Genomic DNA, 24,441 nt, shown 5'->3' on the forward strand with positions numbered 1-24,441 from the left:
CCTCCTTGCTATGAAAAAACTGTTCTAGCCACTCCACTGCTGTGCTGCCCAACTGAAATAAAAACTTCAGTTAACAGCACAGTCCTGCACAAGTGTCAAACAAATCAGAAAGTCTGAGGAAAATTTTAGTACATGACTTGCCAAGTTTTTTGACGTCACATCGGGCTCAAAAACATGACAGACAAAAGCAAACATTTAGATTTATTGTAAAATGTTTTTCCATTTATTTTGCAAATTCATGTGCCACTTTGACTTACATTTAACTTGTATTAAAGTGTCACGTTGCAACTGTCGACTGTCCTAATTTAACTGGAACTGTGAGTAATGGAGATAACGTGAAAGAAAAGTTGTGAATAGAGTCTGATGGTTTTGGATATTAGCTATTTATACTGGGCGACAAGTGAAAATTTATAAAGTAATGACAACATCAGAGAAACACCGTTCAACCATGATATGAGTGTTGACATTGCATTGTTTTCCCCAAAGAGGACACTCTGCAAGTTCCCTCTTGGCAGCTACACAACAAATGCCAGAAAAAGATGTTTATCTTACATGTGACTGACAGAAAAAAATGTATTGGCTGATATATCAGAATTTTAAATGCCCAAAATAGTGAATTTAGTATTGCTCTTAAAAATCCTGCATCATTTGGGCTTTAGTCATGAAACAACCTTCAAACTCAAAAGGCCAAACGTTGGAAGGGACATGAGCGCAGGAGGGAACAGTCATAGTTTCAGTATCTTAAGGGTTGATCTTCTGCCAGAACTCATCCTCAAAACTCAGTTTAAACTGAGATCATGCTGGAAAACAACAACAACCTTGTAATCTACTTTCCCCTGATAGCTTTAAAAGAGCAAGAGGGTTAAAGGAAGTCGGTGTTGAGCTTGTAACCTGATTTATGTTTTGAGCTTTTCTTCCTCTGTTAAAATCTCACAGAAACTAAATAGCAGGGTTCGTCATCATCAGCCAAAACTTTCTCTCATGTTATGACACAGCACAACAAATTTATGTTTTTGGACTACACATGGAAGTGGCCCAAGTCATAAATTCATGTGAGTGTTGTTTGTCTGAAAAAAAATCTTGTATTTTGTATTAGCTTTGTAAAAAAATGAACTGACACTGCAAAAAATATACAGTAAATCAACCAGTTTATTTTCCTCATGAATGGGGCAAATAACAACATTCACTACACTGCATCTCATCTCTGCTGAGTTTAATCATCGTTAGGTATGTAGATGATTTTGAACCTCTCGAATAAGTCGATGTCGTCCTCCAGCTGCTTCATTTGCCTTTCGAGGCAGTCCTTGGTGGCCCTCTGTGACATAGTGTCGATGATGAGGGGAAGGGCCTGGTACTCGTGATGTAGCTTATCCCAGGTCTCCTTCAGGCGCTGGACAGAAGATTTGGGGAAGGAAACGCATCAATGTCACAAGACAGACTATCTGTATTCAAGGCTTTTCTGAGTAAACAGGCATCAGTCAGAGATGTTACAGAGGGTAATTATCTAAGAAATCCTGCTGAGTAAGGAAGGAAAACTGATATTTTGCAGCCAGATTTGGCTTTGGTGTATTGTTGTTTATTTTTGCATGTGCAGCAGTTAAGGAGGAGAAATCTCTTGAACTAAAAAACAGTATACACGAGTATGAGAGTTCTAATTAATTTGATGTTACATGCACTTTATACAAGTTTAGTTGTGAACATTTTTATAATTAAACTCAGAAAATGTTGCTGGAATGATCTCAGAGATCTCAGTTTTTGTGCCTCATACCCCGCACAGGGACAGACACTGTGTCGTGTTAATGGCTAAACATTAACATTGTTCTGTGCCATATGAATCACTGGATACCATATCACCTACTCACACGAGGCAAAGCTTAAACACAAAATAATGATGCCCACATTGAGAAATCAAGGATCTAAAGTTAAATATCGATGGTCCCGCTAGTCTTCTGACTTCCTACTACAAGTCCTTATATAGAAAAATCAAGTTTAAATGAAAAACTGTACTCTGACAAAGAACCCTCAACATTTACTTTAACTGAGAACAATCTAACTGTCATCCTACAGCTTCACTGTGTTAATGCATGTGAATAACTGAAGTTCAAAACCCTGTATAACTCAAGTTAAATCCACTAAATTGTAAGATCCAGCATGGTTCCCCTGCATTTATTTACCTTCAGGATGGCTTGTCTCTCCTCCTCTGTCATGTGTTTCATGGCCCTCTGCTCCCGCTCTGCTTTTACAAAGTTTTCATACTCCTCTCGAGCCCTCCTCTCTGCTTCGCTGCGCTGCTGGAGGTACGCTGGTACTCTACCAAAGTCCTTCATGCAGGGTGTGTTTTATGAGCAAATATAAACATGATATTATTCTAGCATGCCTTATGTTGATATTTAAAAGACTGCAAGCAGCAACTGTAGGAAAATACCTTTCGTGTGATGAACTTTGGGACAAGCCCTGAGTTTTCCAGCACCTGTTTGTGCCCCTTGCTGGTGTCTACGCATGCAGGCTGTGGTTTCATTGGCACCAGTTCAGGTGTTTCCTTTAAAAAGTCCCTCTTGGTGTGAATTCCCATCAGTGGTTTGTCATTCCTTCTGGGGACTGGAGGTTTCCTCTCAGTGAAAGAGCAGGTTTTATGAACATCTTTGGAGCTCTGTGTCTCTGAAAGATGCAATGCCAAGAAGCTCATATTCACCATCTCAAGGCAAACCCACACGCTAATAAAACGGTGTGACAGATGAACTCACGTTCAGGCAGTTTGGGCTCTTTCGAATGCTTCTTGAGGAAATTCTCTGGAGATGGCAACTCCACTCTGGCAGGTCCCATCGTCCTTATCGGCTCCTTCACCAGTTTTCTCTCCAACATAACTGCAGGCCTGAATTTTGATACATACCTTAAAAAAAGAAAAAGCAACACATTAGTTGAAGCAATCACTACAAAAACTTAAAAACAAAATTATTATTTTAATTAAAAACAAATGAAAACTATGCTTTAAAATAAAAGAAAACTGAATTGATATACTGTACTCACAAAATGTAATATTATAAATCACTATTTTTAGTCTTTTCTGCTGTTATTTTTAAGTCAAACTCGTCAACAAAATAGGTAGTGATGAGTTTTTTTAGTTTTTCATTTTAATTTACATAACAAACTGAAAGAACATTAAATCAACTACATTATTACACAATACTGGATTTCCCCCCCTATACTATTTTTAAAATACCGTCCAAAAGCTGCGTATCTGTTTTACGACCTAATCTAAATTTACAGTAGTGTAGAACATCTGACTAGTGGGGGTTTACCATACCTGTTCGAAGCGAACAGTTCACTGCGCATGCACGCAGGAAAAATGTCTAACAGGACTGGGTTCCCACCAAGCTACTTGCATGTAATGTCTCCTCAGTTACACACAGTAAAAGCTTACAAGGAATCATGAATCCAGAGTCTTTACTAAAACATCAAACAAGTATAAAATCTCTCTAATTAACTCTTTACATACGTAAAAGGAAAAAAGAAACCTTTAACAGACACCAAAACGTTTCAATAAAAATGAGCAAACATACTCTAAAAACAATCTCCATAAAACTAAAAGCAAACATTTAAAAACGCAAATAAAAACAAAGCTATAGGAATGTTTTTCTTTTCTCTTTATTTTAATAAAAAATTCTCTGTAAAACTACAATTTACTACTTACGCCAAGTTTATTAGTTATTTCTGGAAAACAAAACAAGCAAACAAACAAACAAAAACCCAAAAGACTTTGTAAAACTTTAATGTCAAACTGATGTCGTGATTTTGTTTTGTTTACCCCAAATAACACTTTAAAGCTAACTGCGTACTTTGAGCTAAGTTGAAGCAATTTACCTGGGCGCTTTTTCCTTCTTTTTGTCTTCCACTGGAAGGAGATTGAAGGCACTTTCTGGAGGATGGACATCTTCAGACATCATGAATAAAGAGGCGATTAACGAAAGAGTGCTGTAGCTTCTTTTGAAGGCTAATAGCCTTAAATTGTCCAAATTTGTTTGACACCGGCTAGTTGCTAGGAAACAAGAACAGCAGATGTTGCGTTCATGAGCGGTCGGAAAGTGTCTCATTTAGGGTTATATCTTGTTATTTTTGAAAGTTGCAAATGTAAAATGTTTCACGTTATCCATTAAATTGCATAAAATATTCTTCTCCTCTTGCTTTAAGATTACTAGGGCTATATGCTATTTTCGCGTGAAGTTTGTTCGGCGTTTAGAGGGGGGATTTTCGAGGCAGACTTGAAAGCAGTAAAGAGTTCAGCTTTGCCTTCAGATTTTCTCTTTGTTTTGTGGATTTTTCTAGATGTTTGCTACAACTTCCAAGCTGTTTGGTTACAGTTTAAAACGTCGCTGAATTTATATGTAATTAAGCATTTTTTCTTTTCTTTTTTTGCTTCCAGTGATAAATATAATTTTGTCCCTCTAGGCTCACCATAGTTATTTATGGCGACTGTTGTGGAGACTGTTGCAGCAAAGAGTTCATTTCCTTGTGTAAACTAACAAGATCACAGAATTACGTAATTTACAAAGCCATTTATTAACAGGTGGAGCTTATGGAAAGTCGTTATTTGCGTAAGTGTATTGCTCATTCAATTTCATTTACGGTCATCTGCGAGTGTCCCGAATAAGCCGAGAAGTTATCCCAGCCTTTTACGATATTTTATCAAAGCTTATAAGCTTGGTAATTACAACTGCAGCTGTCTTTAAATTCCTCGGCTAACTCTCTAAACTTCGAAAGCAGAAATCTAAGCATGCTACTGATATCTGTAATTATACCTTAACGGTCCATTTAAATGAAACAAACTGACCTACGTTAAAAAAACAAATAAATACTTTTTATGCTGCTGTTGAACACTATTGAACTGTACGAATTATGAAAAAAAAGTTCTTGCAATGAATTCGAGTTTTCTAGTTTGTCCCCCGCAGACTGCATATGGGGTAAAGCACATGTTTGCGTGTGAAGGTTAAAACTCACATCAGGCATCTGAAGGACAGATGCACTTTATCTTGTTTTATACAAGCTTACCAACTTGTATAAAATCAAAGCGGAGGTTTGTTTTTATGATGTTATCTGATATTTTGTTAACCCCACCTCCCAGTAATCAGATACTGATATCTTCAGCAGATATTATCTTTTCTTCTGCCTGATAATCATCTCGCTGCCATTGTAAATTAGAGCCTCTCGCTGTGTACAATGAGGGAGAAGGCATAGAAATGCTGTGCCTAAAGTGGGACAGTTTTCACCACATTTGGACATCAGTGCATGTGACTAAAAAGGGGGAGGTGTGCCTGTCAATGCACTTAAATGTACTTGCAATGTAACTGCATATATGCTTGGTAGGTCTATTATTACCCATCTTAAGTAATCAGAAAAATTTCTGTTTACATTTACAGCTTTGGTATGGCTTTTTAGGGCCAATGTAAAAGCAATAAGAGTTATTGTCTAAATGGAAGAGATAATGATTTTAGAACGGTGTCTTCTTATCTTTAAGATGTTGGGGTTTGTGACAAGATTATATAATACTTTTCAAGGTCTGTCAAAAAGCTAACATGCTGACTTGTAAATTTAGGTGTACTATAATCTTAGAATACCATTGTTCTAAAAAAAAGAAAGAAAGAAAACTGAAATATGTTCTTTTTCACAGGGGTAAGGGCAGTTGTCATTTGATTGCTGAATGGGTTTACTGAATACAAGCCAGCTTCCAATAAGAGCTGCCAAATGGTGCCTGAGTTCACTGTCTACACAAAAATCATGGCTTTCCGCCAGATCCACCTGCCTGGGAGACAAGAACATCCTGCTCATGGGTCCTCCGGGAGCAGGAAAAACTACGGTGGGGAAGATAGTGGCCCACAAACTGGGACTCCCTGTCATAGATGTTGATGATGATGTCTTGGAGACGGCATGGAAGATGCCTGTTGCCGCTAAGTTGGCAGCAGTTGGCGGAAGGTGTTTCTTGGAGGAAGAAGGTCGAGCTTTGTGTAACTTCTCTGCCTCTGGGTGTGTTGTTTCCCTGACGGGCTCTAATCCTCTTCATGCTGAAGCAATGCAGCATGTCAAACAGAGCGGGCTGGTCTTCTACCTGGATGTGGACAGTGAGGACATCTTACAGAGACTCACCAGCATGAAGGTGAACAGGATAGTGGGCCAGGAGGAAGGGGTATCCATGAGGGACATTTTGCTTTACAGGAAACAGTTTTATGAGAAATGGCTGGATGTGAGGGTGCTGTGTGGAACAGGAGACACAGTGGAGGAGGTAGCAGAGAAGGTGCTGAAAGCTGTGGAGAGATACCAGAAAAGTGATGAAGAAACATTCATTTCAACCCGATGTGATAGCGCAGGATTGTCCAAGCAGAAAATATACTTTAGTGATGTGGTTGTGGAGGGTCTGGCTCCAGATGGAGGACTTTATGTTCCCAAAAATGGCTTCCCAAAGATAGGCACACGCGAATGGCAGAGGTTAGTTGAGATGTCGTACCCAGAGCGAGCGTTAGTTTTACTTGAAAAGTGCATCCACCCTCTGGACATCTCTGCTTTGGATCTCAGAACAATGATATTCAAGGCGTATGGATCAAACTTTGGCAGCAAGGCTGTCGCACCTGTAAAACACCTCGCCCACAATCAGTACATTCAGGAGCTTTTTCACGGCCCCACCGCCTCCTTCAAGGACCTCGCTTTGCAGCTGATGCCTCAGCTCTTCGCCTACTGCCTCCCACCCATGTGCAACTACCTCATCCTGGTAGCCACATCTGGAGACACTGGCAGTGCAGTGCTCAGTGGCTTCAGCAGGCTGAGCGGCACTGACAGACACCGCACCGGCGTCCTGGTGTTCTTCCCGGAGGGAGGAGTGAGTGAGATTCAGAAGCTCCAGATGATGAGCTACAGGGAGGGCAATGCCAGGGGTGTCAGCGTCCTGTCAGACTTTGACTTCTGCCAGAGAAATATCAAGAGGATGTTTGGGGAGGCGGGGCTGACAGGGCATCTCGCTGTAGAGTACGGCACAGTCCTCAGCACCGGCAACTCCATCAACTGGGCACGCCTGTTGCCACAGGTAGGTTGCTGATCACCGAGTGTCGCTGCAAGAAGACATTGATTTTTATAAATATAAGCATTTAATTATAACATTACATCTTAATAAGCTTTTTCGTAGCCAACATTGTGATTGCTTTGGTTGCCAGCAGACTTCCATGGTTACCAAAAATGGTTGTTTCAGAGCTGCAGCCAACGTGTTTTAAAAAACTGATTTTGAAGGTGAGTGGTGTCCATTTCTGGTTTGTGCTGCAAGGAAGTGGAACTAAACTTCAAACTGTGACCCCAGTATGCAGTCTTTCTTTAAAATGCAGAAACAGGAATACAACGTTATTGTAAAGTGAAATTTTATTGTGTTTCCCATTCTGTTGTTGTGAAAACACCAAAAGTTTGATCCAGGTGTTTTGCTGTTCTTCAGGAATTCACTTACTTGCTAAAAGTCTGTGATTTTTAGTCAGTCACAAGGGCAGTATTATTTTGGCAACACTAAGCAAAGTTTTACTAACATTTTCTCCTCTTTCAGGTGGTCTATCATTCATCAGCCTATCTGGATCTGTGCAGGGATGGTGTCATCAAATTCGGCGATCCCATTGATGTTTGCATCCCTACTGGCAACTTTGGCAATGCCATGTCAGCTGTGTACGCCAAACAAATGGGCATCCCGATAAGAAAAGTTATCTGTGCATCCAACCACAACCGTGTCATCACTGACTTTATCAAGACAGGCCAGTACGATCTTCGGGGACGGTCTCTGATGCTCTCCCACTCCCCCGCTATAGATATCCTGAAGTCCTCCAACCTCGAGAGGTTTATCTACCACGTCTCCGACGGAAACAGCCATCTTGTCAAGGACCTGTTCACACGCTTAGACAGACAGCAGCACTTTCAGGTTCCCGAGCCTCTTCTTGGCACGATTCAGCAGGAAGTGCTGTCTGGCTGGTGCTCTGAGGATGACTGCTTGGCCGCCATCCAGAGAGTTCACACACAGACGGGCTACGTCATGGACACACACACGGCTGTGGCTAAATTCGTCGCTGATAGGCTGCAGGATGGCTCGTGTCCCGTAGTGTTTTGTTCCACGGCTCACTATGGGAAATTTGCTCCCGCTGTGTTCAAAGCTTTACAAATCCCAAATATTCCAGAGGATCCCGCTGAGCAGCTCAAGAAGCTGGAACTTATTGCATCCAGACCAGAAATGCACAGAGAGATGATAAAATGCCTGAAAGAAAGTGCCAAGAGGAAACACAGCATTTGTGAAGCAGAGTACAGTGTGCTGGTAGACCAGGTGGAGAGCATGATACAGGACTCCTTCTTAAAAGTTATGTAAAATGATCCCAGCTTTTGTTGATGTCCAGCTTCAAGTAATTAGCCAGAAATTACAAAAGTACTCTTTTTCTTTGTCCTCTTTGTTTCATCCACTTGATTTTTACTGCAAACAGAACACATTACCAGGGGTGCACATAAGTGGTCCGCAGGTTCGCATTCGCTGTCAAAATAAAAAACGCGCACAAGATAAGAAGTTGCAACGCGCATTTGTGTACATAAGATTTTCTGGAGGAGGACAGACATGTGTTTCGAACTCTTAAAAATGTTGAAGAAGCTCCTTTAACCAGTTACTTTGGTGTTCCTCCACCTCCAAAGAAATATCAGGAGTCCGAACCGCAAAAGAAGCGCGTATACTCGGAAAAGTGGTTGCAGAAGGTGAGCTGGCTTCAAACAAATGATGAACGCACAGAGATGTGGTGCAGAATGTGCTGTGAAAATCCCTCTCTAGCGGACAAAAACAGTGCCTTTTATATGTACGCAAACGCGCGTTGCAACTTCTTATCTGGTGCACGTCTTTTATTTTGACAGCAAATGTGCACCACTTATGTGCACCTCTGCACATTACAAAAGAAAAAACCTAAAATCTTGATTAACATGTCAATAAAGGGAAACAAATGAGCGAGCAACCTCGTGAAAATGCATTTAAAGACAAATTAAAAAGGTAAATCTGTCTGAGCCCCCAGGATTGAGAAAAATGAACATATTTTACACAAATTATACTCTAATAGAGCTTTAAACAGCTTTATTACTCATTTATTGATTATGCAACATTTGTTCTCATGAAAGTCTGGATTCCAAGCTCACTAGATGGGGATGTCTACCCCTTGGCTACTGCTGCGTTCATCAACAGTATATGGATGTAGATGCAGGGGGAAGGTCAAATACCAGTAAAATATGGTGTAAAAATCAATATTGTTACTTTAATCACACATTTCTGCAGTAATAAAATCTGACTGTTAAATCATTTTTTAATTATAAAGTGATGTTTTATTCACCTCATCTTTTCTTAGTAATTTGCGTTTTTTCCAGTATTGACCATGTAAACCTGGAGGAGTTTAATAGTTGCTCGATAAGCTAGAAAATGCTTTTTTTGTCATAAAAACCAGACTTATAGAGCACCGTGTAAAAGTCTTAATCCATCACTTGATTCTTAAATTTGTTAATTCCAAGGAGCTAGACTTTTTTGCAGTTGTTTCAAAAGTGGTCTTGAGCAATAGTCCTCCAACCTTTCTGAAGGGCTTTCTAAGATCTTTGGTAATTGACTGCTTTTTCACCCATTTTCAGTCCAGTCCTTGAACATGACCCTTTTCAGAATGTCTACAGGCATCTGTAAAACATGATGGTGGCTCTGTCATGGTTTGGAGTTAGCATTTCAGTCAAAGGTGGCGATCTTGTCAAAACTGATTTGTCAAATTTTCTCAGATTTTGATCCACCATGGATCTGAATAGTGTCTAATTATCAACGGCTTAATTTATCAGCATGACAATGGTCCCAAACACACTGCCAGTGCAGTAAAAACATACCTGGACAGAAGAAAGAACAATGGAGCGCCATCGATCATTAACTGGTGTCCTCAGGGCCCAATCATCTTGACTGAGAACAGAAACAAAAGGCATGAAGAGCTGTGAATGTCCTTGTGAACTATTCATGAAGGCCACTAAAGTTTCCTATTTCCTTAACAAAATATCACCAAACTACAAGTGGTCAAAGACTTTTTTACTGTATGGTATCGTCGTGGATTTTGATGATAAGAATGCAGCACGTGAACTTGTTAAGGTGGTGGTTATAAAGGAATGAAACAATTTACAGTTATTCTTCCCAGATGCCTCTCACATGAGAAAGAATAGAAACAGGTCTGTGGGTAATTTCTCCATCCTCAGCTGTCACCATCAGGCGTTCAGAAATGAGTCTAGTCATTTAAATCCAGGTGCTGCCTCAGCAGCTGTGGCAAGAGGAAGGGGGAAGATACGTTTCATAGATCTGCAGGATTGCTTATGGCTGCAGTTGTTAAAATAGATGGAAAGTCAGGCCGGATTTGACAAAGCACTTTGCTAGCATGCCCTCTGATCTGGATCACTATCTCTCTTTGCAGGAAGTGAGAAGAAGTATTTTCTGTAATAGTAACTGGCAATCTGGTTAACACTTTAATATCACAGTCACAGTGTGTAGTACCTATTAGGTCTTCTAGAGCTATGGTTTATCAGCTCATTTGATTGCCTTTTCATTATCCATTAACTGTAGTTGCTATTGTTTGTATTTTTTAGCACAGTCATGTTTATGACTGTCTTGTACTTCCTACACTCATACTTTGAGAGTGTATAAAAAGGGGGCAAAACACACAAATTTAAAGCCCCTGACTGTATTCCCCATTCAAATTTGTATCAAACATCATACATCAATAAAACCTTCATTTTTATTTATTCTTTTGTTATTTAAGGGAATGTCGTAATTCATTATTAGAACCTTTAGTCTTGCATTGGTGTTCCTAACTTGATCCCACTGTTTTTCAATCAGAAAAGTCTAACCGAGTCAGTATTGTTTCTTAACAATCACTTTGTCGTTGCTTACATTGTGTGTGTGTGTGTGTGTGTGTGTGTGTGTGTGTGTGTGTGTGTGTGTGTGTGTGTGTGTGTGTGTGTGTGTGTGTGTGTGTGTGTGTGTTTGTTCTTCCACACTTACAGGATGACTGATCGATGACTGCGGTTTGTATCGCTCTGAACATTGGCCTTATAAAGCTGCTTGGCAGGTGAATGTAAAGAATGGGTGGGAAGGAGTCTGGAACCACATGAGTGTGGTGTGCAGGTGTGTGACTGTTAGTGTGTGTGAGTGGTGGAGGGAACGAGACAGCCAGCTGTCGCTCAGCACCTAGTGACCCACGGCTGGGTGAGCAAGGAGAATTGCAGGTAGCAGCCTGTTCCCATCTCTTTAATGTGAACCACTGGCATAATGGAAACTCCTCTTTAACAGTGAAGGGAAATAGAAAAGAGAAGAAGAAATGAATGCATCGCAGGAGTTTAGAAAGAAAATCCAGTGGACCATGTTGAGATTGTGCTTCTGCTTCTAGCTGCTTGCTTTTATAAAGATTCTTTATATAACCTATAAAACAACAGCACTGCCAGGTAATTTATTAACCTGTGGTGTTTATGAAGAAGTGTTGCACGACTGCAGTCAGCTGTAGTCGGTTTGGGAACTGGGATTTTTCCCCGCCAAAAAAAAAGAATACATACTAAACTAAACACAACTAAAAATGATAGAATACGATTGGTGAAGCACTGGAGCTACTAAAAAAAAACAAAAAACAAAACACTTCAAGGAGGATCTCAGCAGGGCCAGGCCAGACCGATCAGCAGTGGTGTTGTCCTTTTGCCTTCAGAGCTGCCTGAATTCTTAATGGCACAGACTCAATGAGGTGTTAAAAACCTTCCTCAGACATTTGTTCCCTTTTGACGTGATCAGTATCACACAGTCGCTGCTAATTTGTCGGCTCCACATCTACGATTAAAATCTTCCTTTCCCAGACATCCCAAAGGTGCTCTGTTGGATTGCTATCTGATGACTGTTGAGGTCATCTGAGTAGAGTGAACTCATTCTTATGTTTAAGGAACCAGTCTGAGATGATTTAAACTTTGTGACACAGTGATCAGAAGATGTGTACACTGTGGCCATAAAAGGATGGACATGGTCAGCAATAATATTCAGCTAATTTAATTGAATTTAACCTTCCTGCCTTCTTGGGACCTTTTTGTGCCACTGCTATGTGTTAAATGGCTGCCATTTCCACTGTGTTCAGTGGAATATAACCAAACTTGCCACAGGATAGTTTTTACCTGTCAATGTTAATATTCCAGTGTGAATTCCTTAAATCAGCCTAAAATGGCTGAGCAGCAGAAATCCCCACACCCATCACCCTGGGGACCATTTTCTGCCCATTGACTTCCATTATAAACGCTATTTTTCAACCCCAAATTATCATCATATGATTTTATTTTTTCTTCTTTTCTTGGATGTCAATGAAGACTCAGGGCCTTGAAGTTTTAATTTTTAAATTGCAAAAAAAATGCAAAAAAAATAATGGCAGGTCAAAATGTATGTTGGTGCCAATCTTTGGTCCATCTAAAGGCCTACTTATAATGACAATCACATATTACTTCAACTGGTTTTTTGTGGAAATATTTAGTTTCGTTTTTTGGTTTTTGGGGCTTATAACACAGGGCGCTCATGTAATAACACTGGGATTTGAAGGGTTAAAACAACGAAAATATAATTAAAACTTTACATGAATATTTCAGGGAGAAGTAGTTTTACAAGGTTGGCTAATTTAAAGTGGAATAAAATATGGATATATGGTCTTTTTATGGCGTGGCTGAGAATGGTCCCTAGGGTGATGGGTGTGAGTTTTTTAAAGGATGGCAGGAGGGTTAATTTAATTCAAGTAAGATGGTGCAAATTGTAGGCTCAGTTTCCTGTTCTTAGGTGACAGAAGTGATACTCTGTGTGGTCTTCTGCATCAAGGATCAACATGTTGTGCATTCAGAGATGCTCTTCTGCATACCTTTGCTGTAACAAGTGTTTATTTCAGTTACTGTTGCCTTACTGTCAGCTGTAAGCTATCTGGTCACTCTCTCCTGACCTACTGCATCAACAAGGTATTTTTACCACCCACTGAGTGTTTTCTCTTTTTATGACCATTCCCTGTAAACCATAGAAAGCATTGCGTGTAAAAATTCCAGTAGATCAGCAGTTCCTAAAATATTCAGACCAGCCCATCTGGATTCAGCTACCATGCCAGGTTCAAAGCCAGTTAAGAGATCCTTCTTCCTCATTCTGATGCTTGGTTTGAAATTTAGCATGTTCTCTTGAGGCCATGTAATTGGCTGATATGATATTTACAATAGCAATTCTAATGAAGTGGCTGGCAATGTGGCACAGTCAAATTAAAACTGCAAGCCTTTCCATGGTTGAGTTTAATGTGTGTAAAAATATAGAATGTTTCCCCTGTCTTTTCAAATTTTACACTCATTTGTTGTATAAATGAACCGCAGCTTCAAACATCCCCACAGAAAGTCATTAGCATTGGTTCAGTGTCATTTTACTGTCCCTTGATGCTTTGAATAAATGCTATTTCAGAGTCTTCTCCACTCTGCCAAGAATAAAACCCACAGGGGGAACAGTTAATCCTTGTCCATCTTGGCACATTAAAAAAAAGGAAAGCATTGGCATATAATTCTGGCACTAAATATTGGTACTGAAGCAAAGGTAAAAACACTCGCCCACCATTGCAAAGATCTGAGTTAAATTCTTGGCAGCTGGTTGCGTGCTTTGGTGAGAGTGTTTGGGTGGAAAGCCATTAATAATAAAGTTTAATATAAACATTGTATGGGTTTAGGAGGTTTGGGTTTTCATCTTCGTCATTTGATTTTCGTTAATGATACGATTATGATATTACAAAGGTCGTCATGACTGGTTTAGAAATGTTTTTTCTTTGAAGGGTGCCTGTGCTCTCCCTTAGAGGTAGGGTGAGGAGCTCAGAGTAGAACCATTGCTTGTCAACATCAAATGAAGCCAGGTTTTCCTGGTTTTCTGCAACACATTCACTAACACAGGAGGGAGAGAAAAGCTAATGAAAGTGTCAACTTTTACTCATCCATCTGAAGATGGTAGCTTTTGGAGTGGAACAACTCATTTGCATGCTGATGCAAACTGAGAGCTAAAGAACAAACACCAGTGTTTGTGTCTATTGTTTACAGTCTTTAATAGCCTTAAAGACAAAAGGCAAGTTGAAGAAAAGATTTGATTTAACTGATGTCTCCAGCAGTCTTCTGCCAACTGTCTGCTAGAATCACCAAGAGAATGAGAAATTGATGACCCCATGAAGGACCTCTGCAAGATGAGATATGAGCTGTGGCTCGAAGGCAGGGCTCTGACTGACAGCTGAATGACAGGGGTTAAATGATATCAATGGAGACAAGCTTGGAAGTGTAAAACTAATCCTCCTGGATTTTCACACCTTGTGTGTGTTGCTAAATTCCAAACACATTTTTATAACTGACCTTCAGTTGTCCCTTGAAACATTATGGGGGAAATTATAGTTCAGTGGTGGTAGCACGTTGGCAGTCCACGGCATTTTGTGCCCAGCTAGGAACTGCCTGTCTACCTGCTGAACATCTGTTGTCAGATGAAGGCAGCATCTATAACACCGTTTATGGTGCAACTATTGAATTTAAGTGCTGTTGTTGGTCCATCATGGAAAAGAGCAAGGTTAGAAGACACAAAGAGCTGGAAGGAAACTGACTGGAACACTGCCTGCACGTTGTTCGCAGAACATTTTTGATCATCAATTGTTTAAATTTTCCCATTCCTGGTGAACTTCATTGTCAATTCCTTAACTGTTTCCTGTTGACTGATGCCCAGTGCCATCCACGTCGAGTGAGGTGCATTTGGACTGCATGGAAGCATGTTTGCATTGGTTGAGAATCACTCTCTGTAGGCAAATACATAACAAAATCCACAACACTGCAGTACAGTAAATTTAGTGTGAAGCTTAGGTTACAATCAGGTGTGGTTAGCTGGAAATCCAATGACCGAATAGTCATTCCTGTCATAGTTCTATGATGTTGACTTTAAGGACACTGCCTGGGGTGCACGTGCAGTTGAATTATAAATATATTATAATGAATTACAATCAATTAAAAATTGTCAGAGGACGAGTCTCTGTGGTCACAAAAACTCCATGTGAACCAAAATGTGTCACTACAAACCACGTGATAATGTTTAGTCTGGTCACTGGCCAGATGTGTTTGGGTTGGGAGCAACAAATGTAAGTACATGACAAAGGTACTGTGTGAGAAAAGTGTGAATTTATGTTAATTTCACAGCTAATTGCAAGCCTTCATACACCTATAGTACATTTTGAGATACAAAATGTATTGTAGAAGTGTACTATAGACCAGAGTACCACAAACCAGAGTGTTTGTGGTAATTCTGGGGATTTCCAGCATCTGGACAGTTTGACATAGAAGTCGATGTTCCCTAAGGTCAGTGGGTACAAATGGTCATAACAGGAGATTTAGGTTGCATCATAGCAGCAGCAATGGAAGGTTCAAGTAGTTCACAGGGAGTTGACTTTAATCAATCAATCAGTGAAATCAATCAAGGCTTTATTCACCTCTTCCCATCGTTTCAATCCCAGCGGGCAGCCTTGTGGGGGTTTGAACAGCCGGTTTCGCTTTCTTAATTCTTCGATAAGTCAGGGCCAAGCCAGCTCTGATTCGCCAGAACCCTGTTACCATGGTTCCGAATAGGTAGATATCTTCAGCACTCAGGCTCACCCAAGGCCAAACTTCTCGTTGAGAAAGGGGTGTCAATTGCATTTAGGGACCAGTTGATCAAATCCATAATTCCTCTTTTAGGTTTTAGAGAACGGACTGTGAGAGAATGTTCCAGGGATAAGTAATACAAAAAACACGAGACTAGACAAGGACATAAGAGGCTAAGCAGGGAAGCTAAGGGAGAGGAGGAGAGGAGCTACATGCTACAGCTTGGTGACAGAAATGCTTTGACCACTCATTTTAAATTTCAAAATGTCAAAAGAGTCTTCACAGAAAGGGATACTTTGATATGACTAACTAATTTAAGAAGTAATCAAATTTTTTTATGAGCTTGTTTGTCTTCAGCATTGAGTCTTCTTAAGTAATTTTAGTGACATGACACAACTACAAAGTAATTTAGTTATAAAGTCACATAGTTATAACACAGTTTTACAGGTATAGTTGCAACATAATGTCATAAAATCGGATTTTTCACCGCCCTGGTTATTTTCATTAAGTCAGAGCAAGGTCAGCATTTGGTAATCCTTGTCTAGGTTCACTAATTAGCTTGTTTCCTGAAGGAAATTGCCGTCCCGGGTTTCCTCCGTGGCGTGAGCGATAAGCAGAGTTCTGTCCTTTCCTTCTAAGATTCCTAATTATTTAAAGTAACACTCAGGTATGCCATTCAGCTGGGTTAGTTACAGCGCCGGGAGCAGCTTGGGAGAACAAGGAAACACAGACTGCTTCAGGTTGTCTTCCCAAATCGACTCAAAGGTTTATTTGATACACAGCAGTTTATATAGAGGAAAAAAAAGGTTCGTGTGTCAGCTTTCCCAGTTCAAACCGGTACAGACTAAATAAGGAAACGTCTTCCTGCCTTCTGAGCAAAGAAGTATCCTGTGTGTAGTTTATCAGTTCAGCTATAATTTATGATCATCCCAGCAAAATACACTCCTAGACATAAAATACAGAGTTCTTTCATTAGTGAATTCTGAAACAAACCACCTAGCCTTTAACGAGCCTTTTTCTAAGAGATAAGGAAGGGAGGATGGGAGTAAGGAAGTGGTCTCATCTCTGTGGTGTTTTCGACCTTGGGGTACCAGCTTGTGAGTCTTACACATTAATTCTTGGGTCACAGAGAAAGAGAAAAACAACTAGTAGATGGGCCTTATTGAGTAACAGTTTTCCTGTATAAAACAATATCCTGTAAATGCTAACCGTGGTATCAAAATATCACAACATTTCCTTTTATCATTCTAAAGGCTTGCCTTATCGTTTTACTGTCACAGAATAAAAACTGAACACTGAATAATTTGCATGTCATCTTGTTTTTCCTGGAATAAGGGTAGCTCTTCCCAGAAGCAATAAATATTAGGATTAAGCTTATCTTGACACCCTTTATAAGTGTGCAGTCACAACAGATCCGTGTCACTGCCCTGCAACACTAAGGATGGATTCTAGACGCACTGACTGCCTGACAAAGCCTCTGTCACGGCTTTTTGAAAATCTTGGATCAAAAGTAGGATCCTATCCATTATATTTTTTCATTGTTCCTGTGTTACTCTCAGCAGCACTCAGCGGGGGTTTCATTTTTCTCGAGGGAAGACAGGACAATAGTCTTGAGCGCCAGTTTACGCCAACTAAAGGACCCTCAAAGGCAACCAGAGCCTTTGTGAAAGAAAACTTTCCCTACAATTACTCCATGTTTTCTGAAGACAGGCAGTATGACAAGGGCAGCTTTGCATCCCTCATTGCTATGGCTAGGAACAGCCGTAATCTACTGGACACACTTGTTTTAGAGGACATCATCTCACTTAACAATAAGATCCTTGATATCACTGTGGACAATGGAAGACTGGGCTTCAATGAACTGTGTGCCAGAGCCAACGGAGAGTGTGTTTCAAACATCATCCTTGAAATCCTCAGCTACAGTCTAACCAATCAGACCAGCATCACCTATCCAGTCCACATGCACAAAGCTACTCCACTCTTTCTAGGTGCAGTGCTGGGTGGTGTTATTACAGATGATAGCGACTCAGTCAGAAATGCTGAAGCTGTCAAACTTTTCTACTACTTAGATGATCGGGAAAGCACAGCTGAAGCCTCAAAATTATGGCTGAGAGAATTTAAAAAGCTCCTATCAGACAACACAGACAGCGAACACATTTATGTGAGTATCACATCATTACTCATGTTTTTATTATTCATTTTCTTTTTTAAACTTTAAAGTTGAAGCAAGTAACATAACCTCTCTGAATGCTTAAACGCAAACAGAGATTCTTGGGTGTATTTATTCGATGTGCATTTACGATGAACTATTTTTCACATGACTGATGAAATGCTTTGCAAAAGCCACAAATACTTTTAACAATGCCATCAAATGATGCTTTTTGTGTTTGGTAATGAGTATTATTATTTTTTTAATAAATCTTTCATAAATTTTGAAAAATAAAAAAGTTTTGTGCAGACTTGTGCTTCTAGCCCAAACTCTTCCAGTCACATGGTTGCAAAAATTGGGGCAAAAACAATGACCTCAATCACAAAACTAAAGCAACATAAAATGATCACAGAAAGATACATTTGACCACAGACCGACTACAGAAAGATTTTCTTCATTGGAATGTGCCACCAAAAGCTTTTTGACAAAAAAGAAGCATTGGAAGCATTGTGCGGTTTAATGTTCTACTTGAGTTAAAGACAATTTGGATGAAGGTCAAGTACGTGCCATCAGCAGTGGAAAACTACCAGCCACACTGAGTGGTTGTTTCTTTTTTTATTGTCCTTTTTTATGTTGTTTGTTCTCTTTACCAACAGCATGGAAAAACTCCATAAAAATACCAAAGTCATGCAAAAACACCCCCACAAAATGTCACGTTACAGTGTTTTTAATTCATAATGCCATTATCAGTGATGGTTTAACAGCTTATTGTAATGTAATTCTAGTTTTAAGCCTCATTTTATTTAGTTAAACAAAATATGATTTAGGAATAACTACTTTACTTTTATGTTGTTTGACACTGACATTCTCTCACTTTATGCACAAACTAGTTCATGTCTTCCCCCTGTATTTTTTTGGAAAATAACTTTTTAAATCTTCAGTGGGCCAAGTGGAGTCCTCTCTTAGAGGAAGCTCTTTTCTGCCGCTTGTATCTGCGATCTCGTTCTTTCGGGCACTACCCACAGCTCGTGACAATAGGTGAGGGTAGGGACGTAGATTGATTGGTAAATTGAGAGCATTGCTTTTACTTTGGGTTCTCTTTCTTCACCACGACGGACCGGTACAGCGTCACTGCAGCCGGAGCACCAATCCATCTGTCAATCTCCCGCTTCCTTCTCCTGTCACTCATGAACAAGACCCTGAGATATTTAAACTCCTCCACTTGGGGCAGGATCTCATCCTTGACCCGGAGTGGGCACGCCACCTGAGGACTATCGCCTCAGATTTGGAGGTGTTTATTGTCATTCCCACCGTTTTACACTTGGCCACGAACCATTCCAGTGTGATCTGAAGGCCATCACCCGATAAAGCCAACAGAACCACATCATCTGCGAAAAGCAGAGATGAGATTCTCAGACCACCCAAGTGAAAGCCTCCCACCACTTGGATAGGCCTAGAAATTCTGTCCATAAAATTTACTAACAGAATCAGTGACAAAGGGCAGCCCTGGCAGAGTCCATCATGCACTGGAAACGAGTCTGACTTATTGTCGGCTATGCGGACCAAGCTCTTGATCTCAAGATGAAAGGAAACTACAAAAATGGAATAATCACAAACTGAGCCATTAAGAAAGTATTCCTGAATAATAGAGTCATTTATAACCTGAAAATGGTTGTAATGTGAACTATGCACACATTTCTTTTAGTTGGCAGATGTGTTCCAACATTAAACATGCTCATTACAAGGTCTGAAGATTTCCTTGTTGAACTAACATTGTATGATTTGAAGAACAAAAAACATTTCTGCAGGGTTTCTTGTAAAAGTACTGTACTGCTATCACATAGTGCATTATATTCATGAGAAGATAGACTGTTTGGATTGAATTTCCTAGTTTTTGGAAGTAAACTGTAGAAAAGTCTAAGTGGAGGAACAGGCAAGCATTACAGGCCAGAGGAAAAATCTAAATATTTGACTTTTATGGGTGAACTGCCCTTTTAAATCCAAACTGTTGAGTAACACTGATGTAACAGCTGCCAGGACTTCCATGTGCAATCATTTTTTGTGACTTAAACGCTCAAGCTGACTTCCTTCTGCTGTGCTCTTTTGTAGGTGTCTTACTACACCTCGAAATCCAAGCAGGATGAGATTGACAGCCACACCACAGATGGCTTCCCCCTATTCCTCATCGCTTATGCCTGTGCTGTCACCGTCTCTGTGATATCCTGCCTGAGGTAAGAAGTGATCAGCAACCGTCACGCAGTAAGTGGCAAAATCCAGGATGCAGAGCGCTTGTCTGACCCAGGTCAGGTTACATGTAGTGCAGTACAATTAACTTTTTTTTTTGTTTTGAGCTATTTTCATGTAGATTAAGAAGTTTGAATTCATAGTTACAGTTCTAGTAAAAAGAAATAGACCTTCTTTAAATTCTAAGGACAATAAAACTAATCTGGTACTTAACAGTTATGGAAATACAGCCTGAGGTGAAGAATAACCAGGATCTATATCAATGTATAACAGTGTCTTTATTAATTTAACAAACAAAAAGCTGAAGTTGAATCTGAAGCAATGTGTGGAAACCTAACTACACCCCCATGAGTCAGAAGCTTGTAAAACCACCTTTAGCCTTAATAATCTGAAGTAACGTGAGCAATTGTTTTACAGCGTTGCTTCAGCTCATTGAAATCTATGCACAGCTCTCTTAAAGTCCCACCATTTCAGTCAGGTTGAGGCCTGGATCTGGATGTCTCATGATCTAGTTTCAGTTTTAGCTGTTAGATGGCCTCACGTTTGACTCTAGAATAACTCCTCCTATAGAGGAGTTAATGACTGATTCAATTACTACAAGGTGCCCAGCTCCTGTTGCTGCAAAACATGTGCAAATTATCACCCCTCCTATTAAACACTGATAAGACTCACATGCTTAGTTGTTGAAAATCAAGCTACAGCCAGAAGCTTAGTCAAAGAGAGAAGCTGCTGGCCTAGTTTTGTCTTGAGGTAAAGAGCAATAATGTCTCACTTAAATCTTTTGTACTTGGAAAAGTTTTTATTGCACTTTGATTTATAATCCAACTGAAGAAACACAATCTCAATTACCGAGCTTTAGAGCTTCAGAGTTACACATCGGAGGCATTTTTTTTTTTACCTTTATCAGAGCCAAACATTGTTTCCATTTTTCATATTTAAAGCAGCTGATGCCTCTATCTTCAAACTGTTTGAAGACATAAGAACGTATGGTGAACAGTGCTTTTAAAAACAGTTCATGTCACATGAAATGTCCTCTATTTTCTGAGACTGACACCCTCCCCACTTTTAAGATTAGGTTATAATTTATCTTTTTGACAACACGTACAGTATAGGCAGGACTTGATCAGGTGTCCCTGAATCCTCCTTTAGTCACACTGCTAGTTCTAGGCTCCCATGATGCATCCAAATATTTAATCTTTACTCAATCACTCTGTGTTTATACACAACAGTGCATTTAATCATTGGTAATATTACTCTGACTCGCTTCCGCAGTTCTTCCCCATCTGGTAACAGCAGATGGCCTCCCCTCCCTCAACCTGGTTCTGTCAGAGGTTTCTTCCTGTTAAAAGGGAGTTTTTTCTTCCCACTGTCACCAAGTGGCTTCTCAAAGGGATTTTCTCTGTATTATTGTAGAGTCTTTAAAAGTTTCTTGACTTATTATCACTAACAACTTCAATTAATCAACAACACGCTGTGCACTTAATCAGTAAAATTCTTACTTACTTTTCAATTTACATAAAAATATTATTAGAACATGGTCTTACATGTTAGGTTAACATACAACTGCCCATGTTTACCAAATGATTACTTTCTGAAGATACAATTTAAAAAACATTTATGAAATCTTCCATATTTTTCTTAAAAAAAACTACATTTCTATATTTAGCTTAAATGTAGATTTTTTATAATCTTATTCCACAGATTTTTAAGGCGGCACGTATCTTTTTTTCCTGGATATTTAACCAGGTAATAATTAACAACAGGGAATATAACATATAACTTGAGTAACAGGGAAAGATAATAATTAACAATCAGGTCAGTATATTTACCTTCTGTTTCTCTTTTTATGACGGGACATTTTCAGAGCGTGTGATAGCTATTGTTTATCAGGTTTATGGCTCAGATTGTGTCAGGTGTTGCCACCTCTGTATTAACTATGAACAACAGGCTTTTTTTTACAAGCTTCACTTTACAAATTGTAAGAACATCCACAATAAAAGGTCATATTTAGGAAGTTGTTTTGTTATAAAACATCCAACAATGATCCTTTACAGGCTGCCCAGAAAAACTGGACCTTGCCCTCAGTTCACTGTTATCTTTATCATCTGTATGGATTTAAATACAATTTATTCCTCCTTGGCAGGCTGGACAATGTGAGGAACAAGGTGTGGGTGGCTGTCTTCGGTATCCTCTCCGCTGTGCTGGCAGTTCTGTCTGGCTTTGGCCTGCTGCTTTACATCGGAGTGCCGTTTGTTATCACCGTCGCAAACGCCGTTTTCCTTTTACTTGGTGAGAAAAATTCACTCTTGGCTTCTTTCCTTCCACACTTTAGTTTTAGCTTTTAGCTGGAGGTGCAAAACCAGCCAAGTAATTAAAAGTGTAATAAAAGTAATAAAGGTGACAACATAAAAAAAGTTTCAGTGGTGTTTTATAAGGTGGTGACTTTATTCATTTATAAGCATGTGAGTCATGTGAGTACCGTAAAACTATCATGAACTGTTATCACTTTTTTTCCAGGAATTGGTCTGAACAACATGTTCATAATGGTGTCTGACTGGCGGCACACACATGTGAATGACCCGGTCCCAAAGAGGATGGCTCACACTTACAAAGAAGCCATCATGCCCATCACCATCACCGCTGTGACCGATGTTCTCAAGTTCTTCATAGGTGTCAAGTCTTACTTCCCATCCATGCAGGCCTTCTGCTTGTACACCAGCACCTCAATCATATTCTGTTACATCTACACCATCACCTTCTTTGGAGCCTTCTTGGCTTTAAATGGGCGGCGGGAAGGCAGCAACAGGCACTGGCTGACCTGCAAGCGAATCCCATCAGACAGACCTAAAAATCGCTCTGAGCTATACAGCATCTGCTGCGTGGGAGGTGACTTTGATAAGAGCACTGGAGCAGAGAAGATGCAACCAGTCAGCTATTTCTTTAAGGATTACTACGGCCCATTTTTGATCAAACCCTGGGTCAAGGGAATGGTGATCATCTTCTTTGTGGCATATTTAGCTGTAAGCATTTATGGATGCCTCCATGTACAGCAGGGGTTTGAGCTTCACGACCTGGCAGCTGATGACTCCCTTGTTAACACATTCAACAGGAAGGATCGGCATTATTTCTATGATTATGGCCCATCTGTGATGGTTATTATCAGTGAGCCTTTTCCATACTGGGATGAAACCAAGCGGCACGAACTCCAGGCATGCGTGGAGGACTTTAAAGGGCTCCGCATTGTAGATAAAGGCATTTTTTCATCCTGGCTGGACTCTTATTTGTTGTATGGGCAGGCAAATAATTTAACCCTTAATGATAAAGATGCCTTCCTCAAAAATCTCCCTCATTTTTTTGAATTATTCCCTTTCTACCAGCAAGATGTGAACATCACCGGAGATGTCATCCACGCCTCCCGAGTTTTCGTACAGATGGTTGATATTGACAGTGGCAGCATGGAACTTTATGCACTTAAAGCACTTCGGTCCACCTCAGCTGATTGCAGAGCAGCTTCTTTATTAGTCTATAACCAGAAATTCATCTTCTTTGACCAGTATGATGTTGTAGTGAGCAGCACGATCAAAAATGTTGGTGTGATCGCAGCTGTGATGTTCATCGTCTCTCTCCTGCTCATTCCTAAGCCTATCTGCTCATTTCTGGTGACTTGTTCGATTGGTTCAGTGACTGTAGGCGTGACCGGCTTCATGGCGCTCTGGGACATCAGCCTGGATTCCATATCCATGATCATTTTCACCGTCTGCATTGGCTTCACTGTCGATTTCTCCGCTCACGTGTCTTACGCCTTCGTCTCCAGCAAAAAGACGGATCCTAACGCAAAGGCTGTGGATGCTCTCACACATCTGGGGTTCCCCGTCCTCCAAGGTGGCTTGTCCACCATTTTCGGGGTGTCAGTGTTGTCTGTATCAAAGTTTAACACCTTTAGAACATTTTTTAAGATTTTTTTTCTTGTCATGTTTATCGGGATGGTTCACAGCCTTGTTTTCATCCCAGTAATCCTGACAATATTCACACGCAGGTCAGAAAAGGAAGAGAGCAAAGAGAACACTGTGAAAGTCACCAAACTATAACCAAAAGTGGCTACAGTAAGGACTTTTAGTCAGATTCAATTTTAGATGAAATTAGAACAGCTGCTTTGAACGTAAGTGATTTCAGTATAAGTTAGATTTATTTAAATAACAACCTTACAAGTGAAAAGAATTTAGAAAAGAATTTAGACTATGATGTAAGATATTCATTTATGAATGTGTTGTATTGTCTAAATTAGAACTCCAAAATCTGAGACAGTGCCCCTCCCAGTTTATTTATTCTTGTTTTAGACACATTGCCAGTGGCTAAAA

At 40.0% G+C, this 24,441-nt stretch overlaps 3 protein-coding genes across 3 annotated transcripts; 2 read left to right on the plus strand and 1 right to left on the minus strand.

Moving 5' to 3' along the window:
* Positions 1 to 1,213: 1,213 nt before the first annotated feature.
* On the minus strand, positions 1,214 to 3,944 carry enkur (enkurin, TRPC channel interacting protein). The gene is made up of 5 exons (XM_085362064.1): positions 3,862 to 3,944; positions 2,745 to 2,890; positions 2,426 to 2,658; positions 2,175 to 2,321; positions 1,214 to 1,390 (listed from the first exon to the last, which is right to left on the minus strand). The coding sequence occupies exons 1-5, from the start codon at positions 3,942 to 3,944 to the stop codon at positions 1,214 to 1,216; spliced, it is 786 nt and encodes a 261-aa protein (XP_085218190.1).
* Positions 3,945 to 4,537: 593 nt separating this feature from the next.
* On the plus strand, positions 4,538 to 8,894 carry thnsl1 (threonine synthase like 1). The gene is made up of 3 exons (XM_085362065.1): positions 4,538 to 4,592; positions 5,666 to 7,069; positions 7,571 to 8,894. Exons 2-3 carry the CDS (start codon positions 5,696 to 5,698, stop codon positions 8,372 to 8,374), a joined length of 2,178 nt encoding a protein of 725 aa, XP_085218191.1. The 5' UTR covers positions 4,538 to 4,592; positions 5,666 to 5,695; the 3' UTR covers positions 8,375 to 8,894.
* Positions 8,895 to 17,131: 8,237 nt separating this feature from the next.
* Positions 17,132 to 24,171, plus strand: LOC146625427 (patched domain-containing protein 3-like). The gene is made up of 4 exons (XM_085362066.1): positions 17,132 to 17,851; positions 19,949 to 20,070; positions 22,227 to 22,372; positions 22,601 to 24,171. Exons 1-4 carry the CDS (start codon positions 17,132 to 17,134, stop codon positions 24,169 to 24,171), a joined length of 2,559 nt encoding a protein of 852 aa, XP_085218192.1.
* Positions 24,172 to 24,441: the final 270 nt, after the last annotated feature.

Source organism: Diplotaxodon limnothrissa, linkage group LG9 (assembly GCF_057381915.1).
Source record: "Diplotaxodon limnothrissa isolate DT_005_m linkage group LG9, D_limnothrissa_male_GT1.1, whole genome shotgun sequence".
Taxonomy (NCBI): Eukaryota; Metazoa; Chordata; class Actinopteri; order Cichliformes; family Cichlidae; genus Diplotaxodon; species Diplotaxodon limnothrissa.

What these genes read in the sequence shown, in the direction of transcription:
- thnsl1 (XM_085362065.1), top strand. Translation starts at nt 5,696, where the DNA reads ATGGGTTTACTGAATACAAGCCAGCTTCCAATAAGAGCTGCCAAATGG. An exon ending in GGGCACGCCTGTTGCCACAG is followed by an intron (nt 7,070 to 7,570) that starts GTAGGTTGCTGA and finishes CTCCTCTTTCAG; the next exon opens with GTGGTCTATCATTCATCAGC.
- enkur (XM_085362064.1), bottom strand. Translation starts at nt 3,944, where the DNA reads ATGATGTCTGAAGATGTCCATCCTCCAGAAAGTGCCTTCAATCTCCTT. An exon ending in AAGAAGGAAAAAGCGCCCAG is followed by an intron (nt 2,891 to 3,861) that starts GTAAATTGCTTC and finishes TCTTTTTTTAAG; the next exon opens with GTATGTATCAAAATTCAGGC. An exon ending in AGAGCCCAAACTGCCTGAAC is followed by an intron (nt 2,659 to 2,744) that starts GTGAGTTCATCT and finishes TGCATCTTTCAG; the next exon opens with AGACACAGAGCTCCAAAGAT.
- LOC146625427 (XM_085362066.1), top strand. Translation starts at nt 17,132, where the DNA reads ATGGATTCTAGACGCACTGACTGCCTGACAAAGCCTCTGTCACGGCTT. An exon ending in TCTGTGATATCCTGCCTGAG is followed by an intron (nt 20,071 to 22,226) that starts GTAAGAAGTGAT and finishes CCTCCTTGGCAG; the next exon opens with GCTGGACAATGTGAGGAACA. An exon ending in CGCCGTTTTCCTTTTACTTG is followed by an intron (nt 22,373 to 22,600) that starts GTGAGAAAAATT and finishes CTTTTTTTCCAG; the next exon opens with GAATTGGTCTGAACAACATG.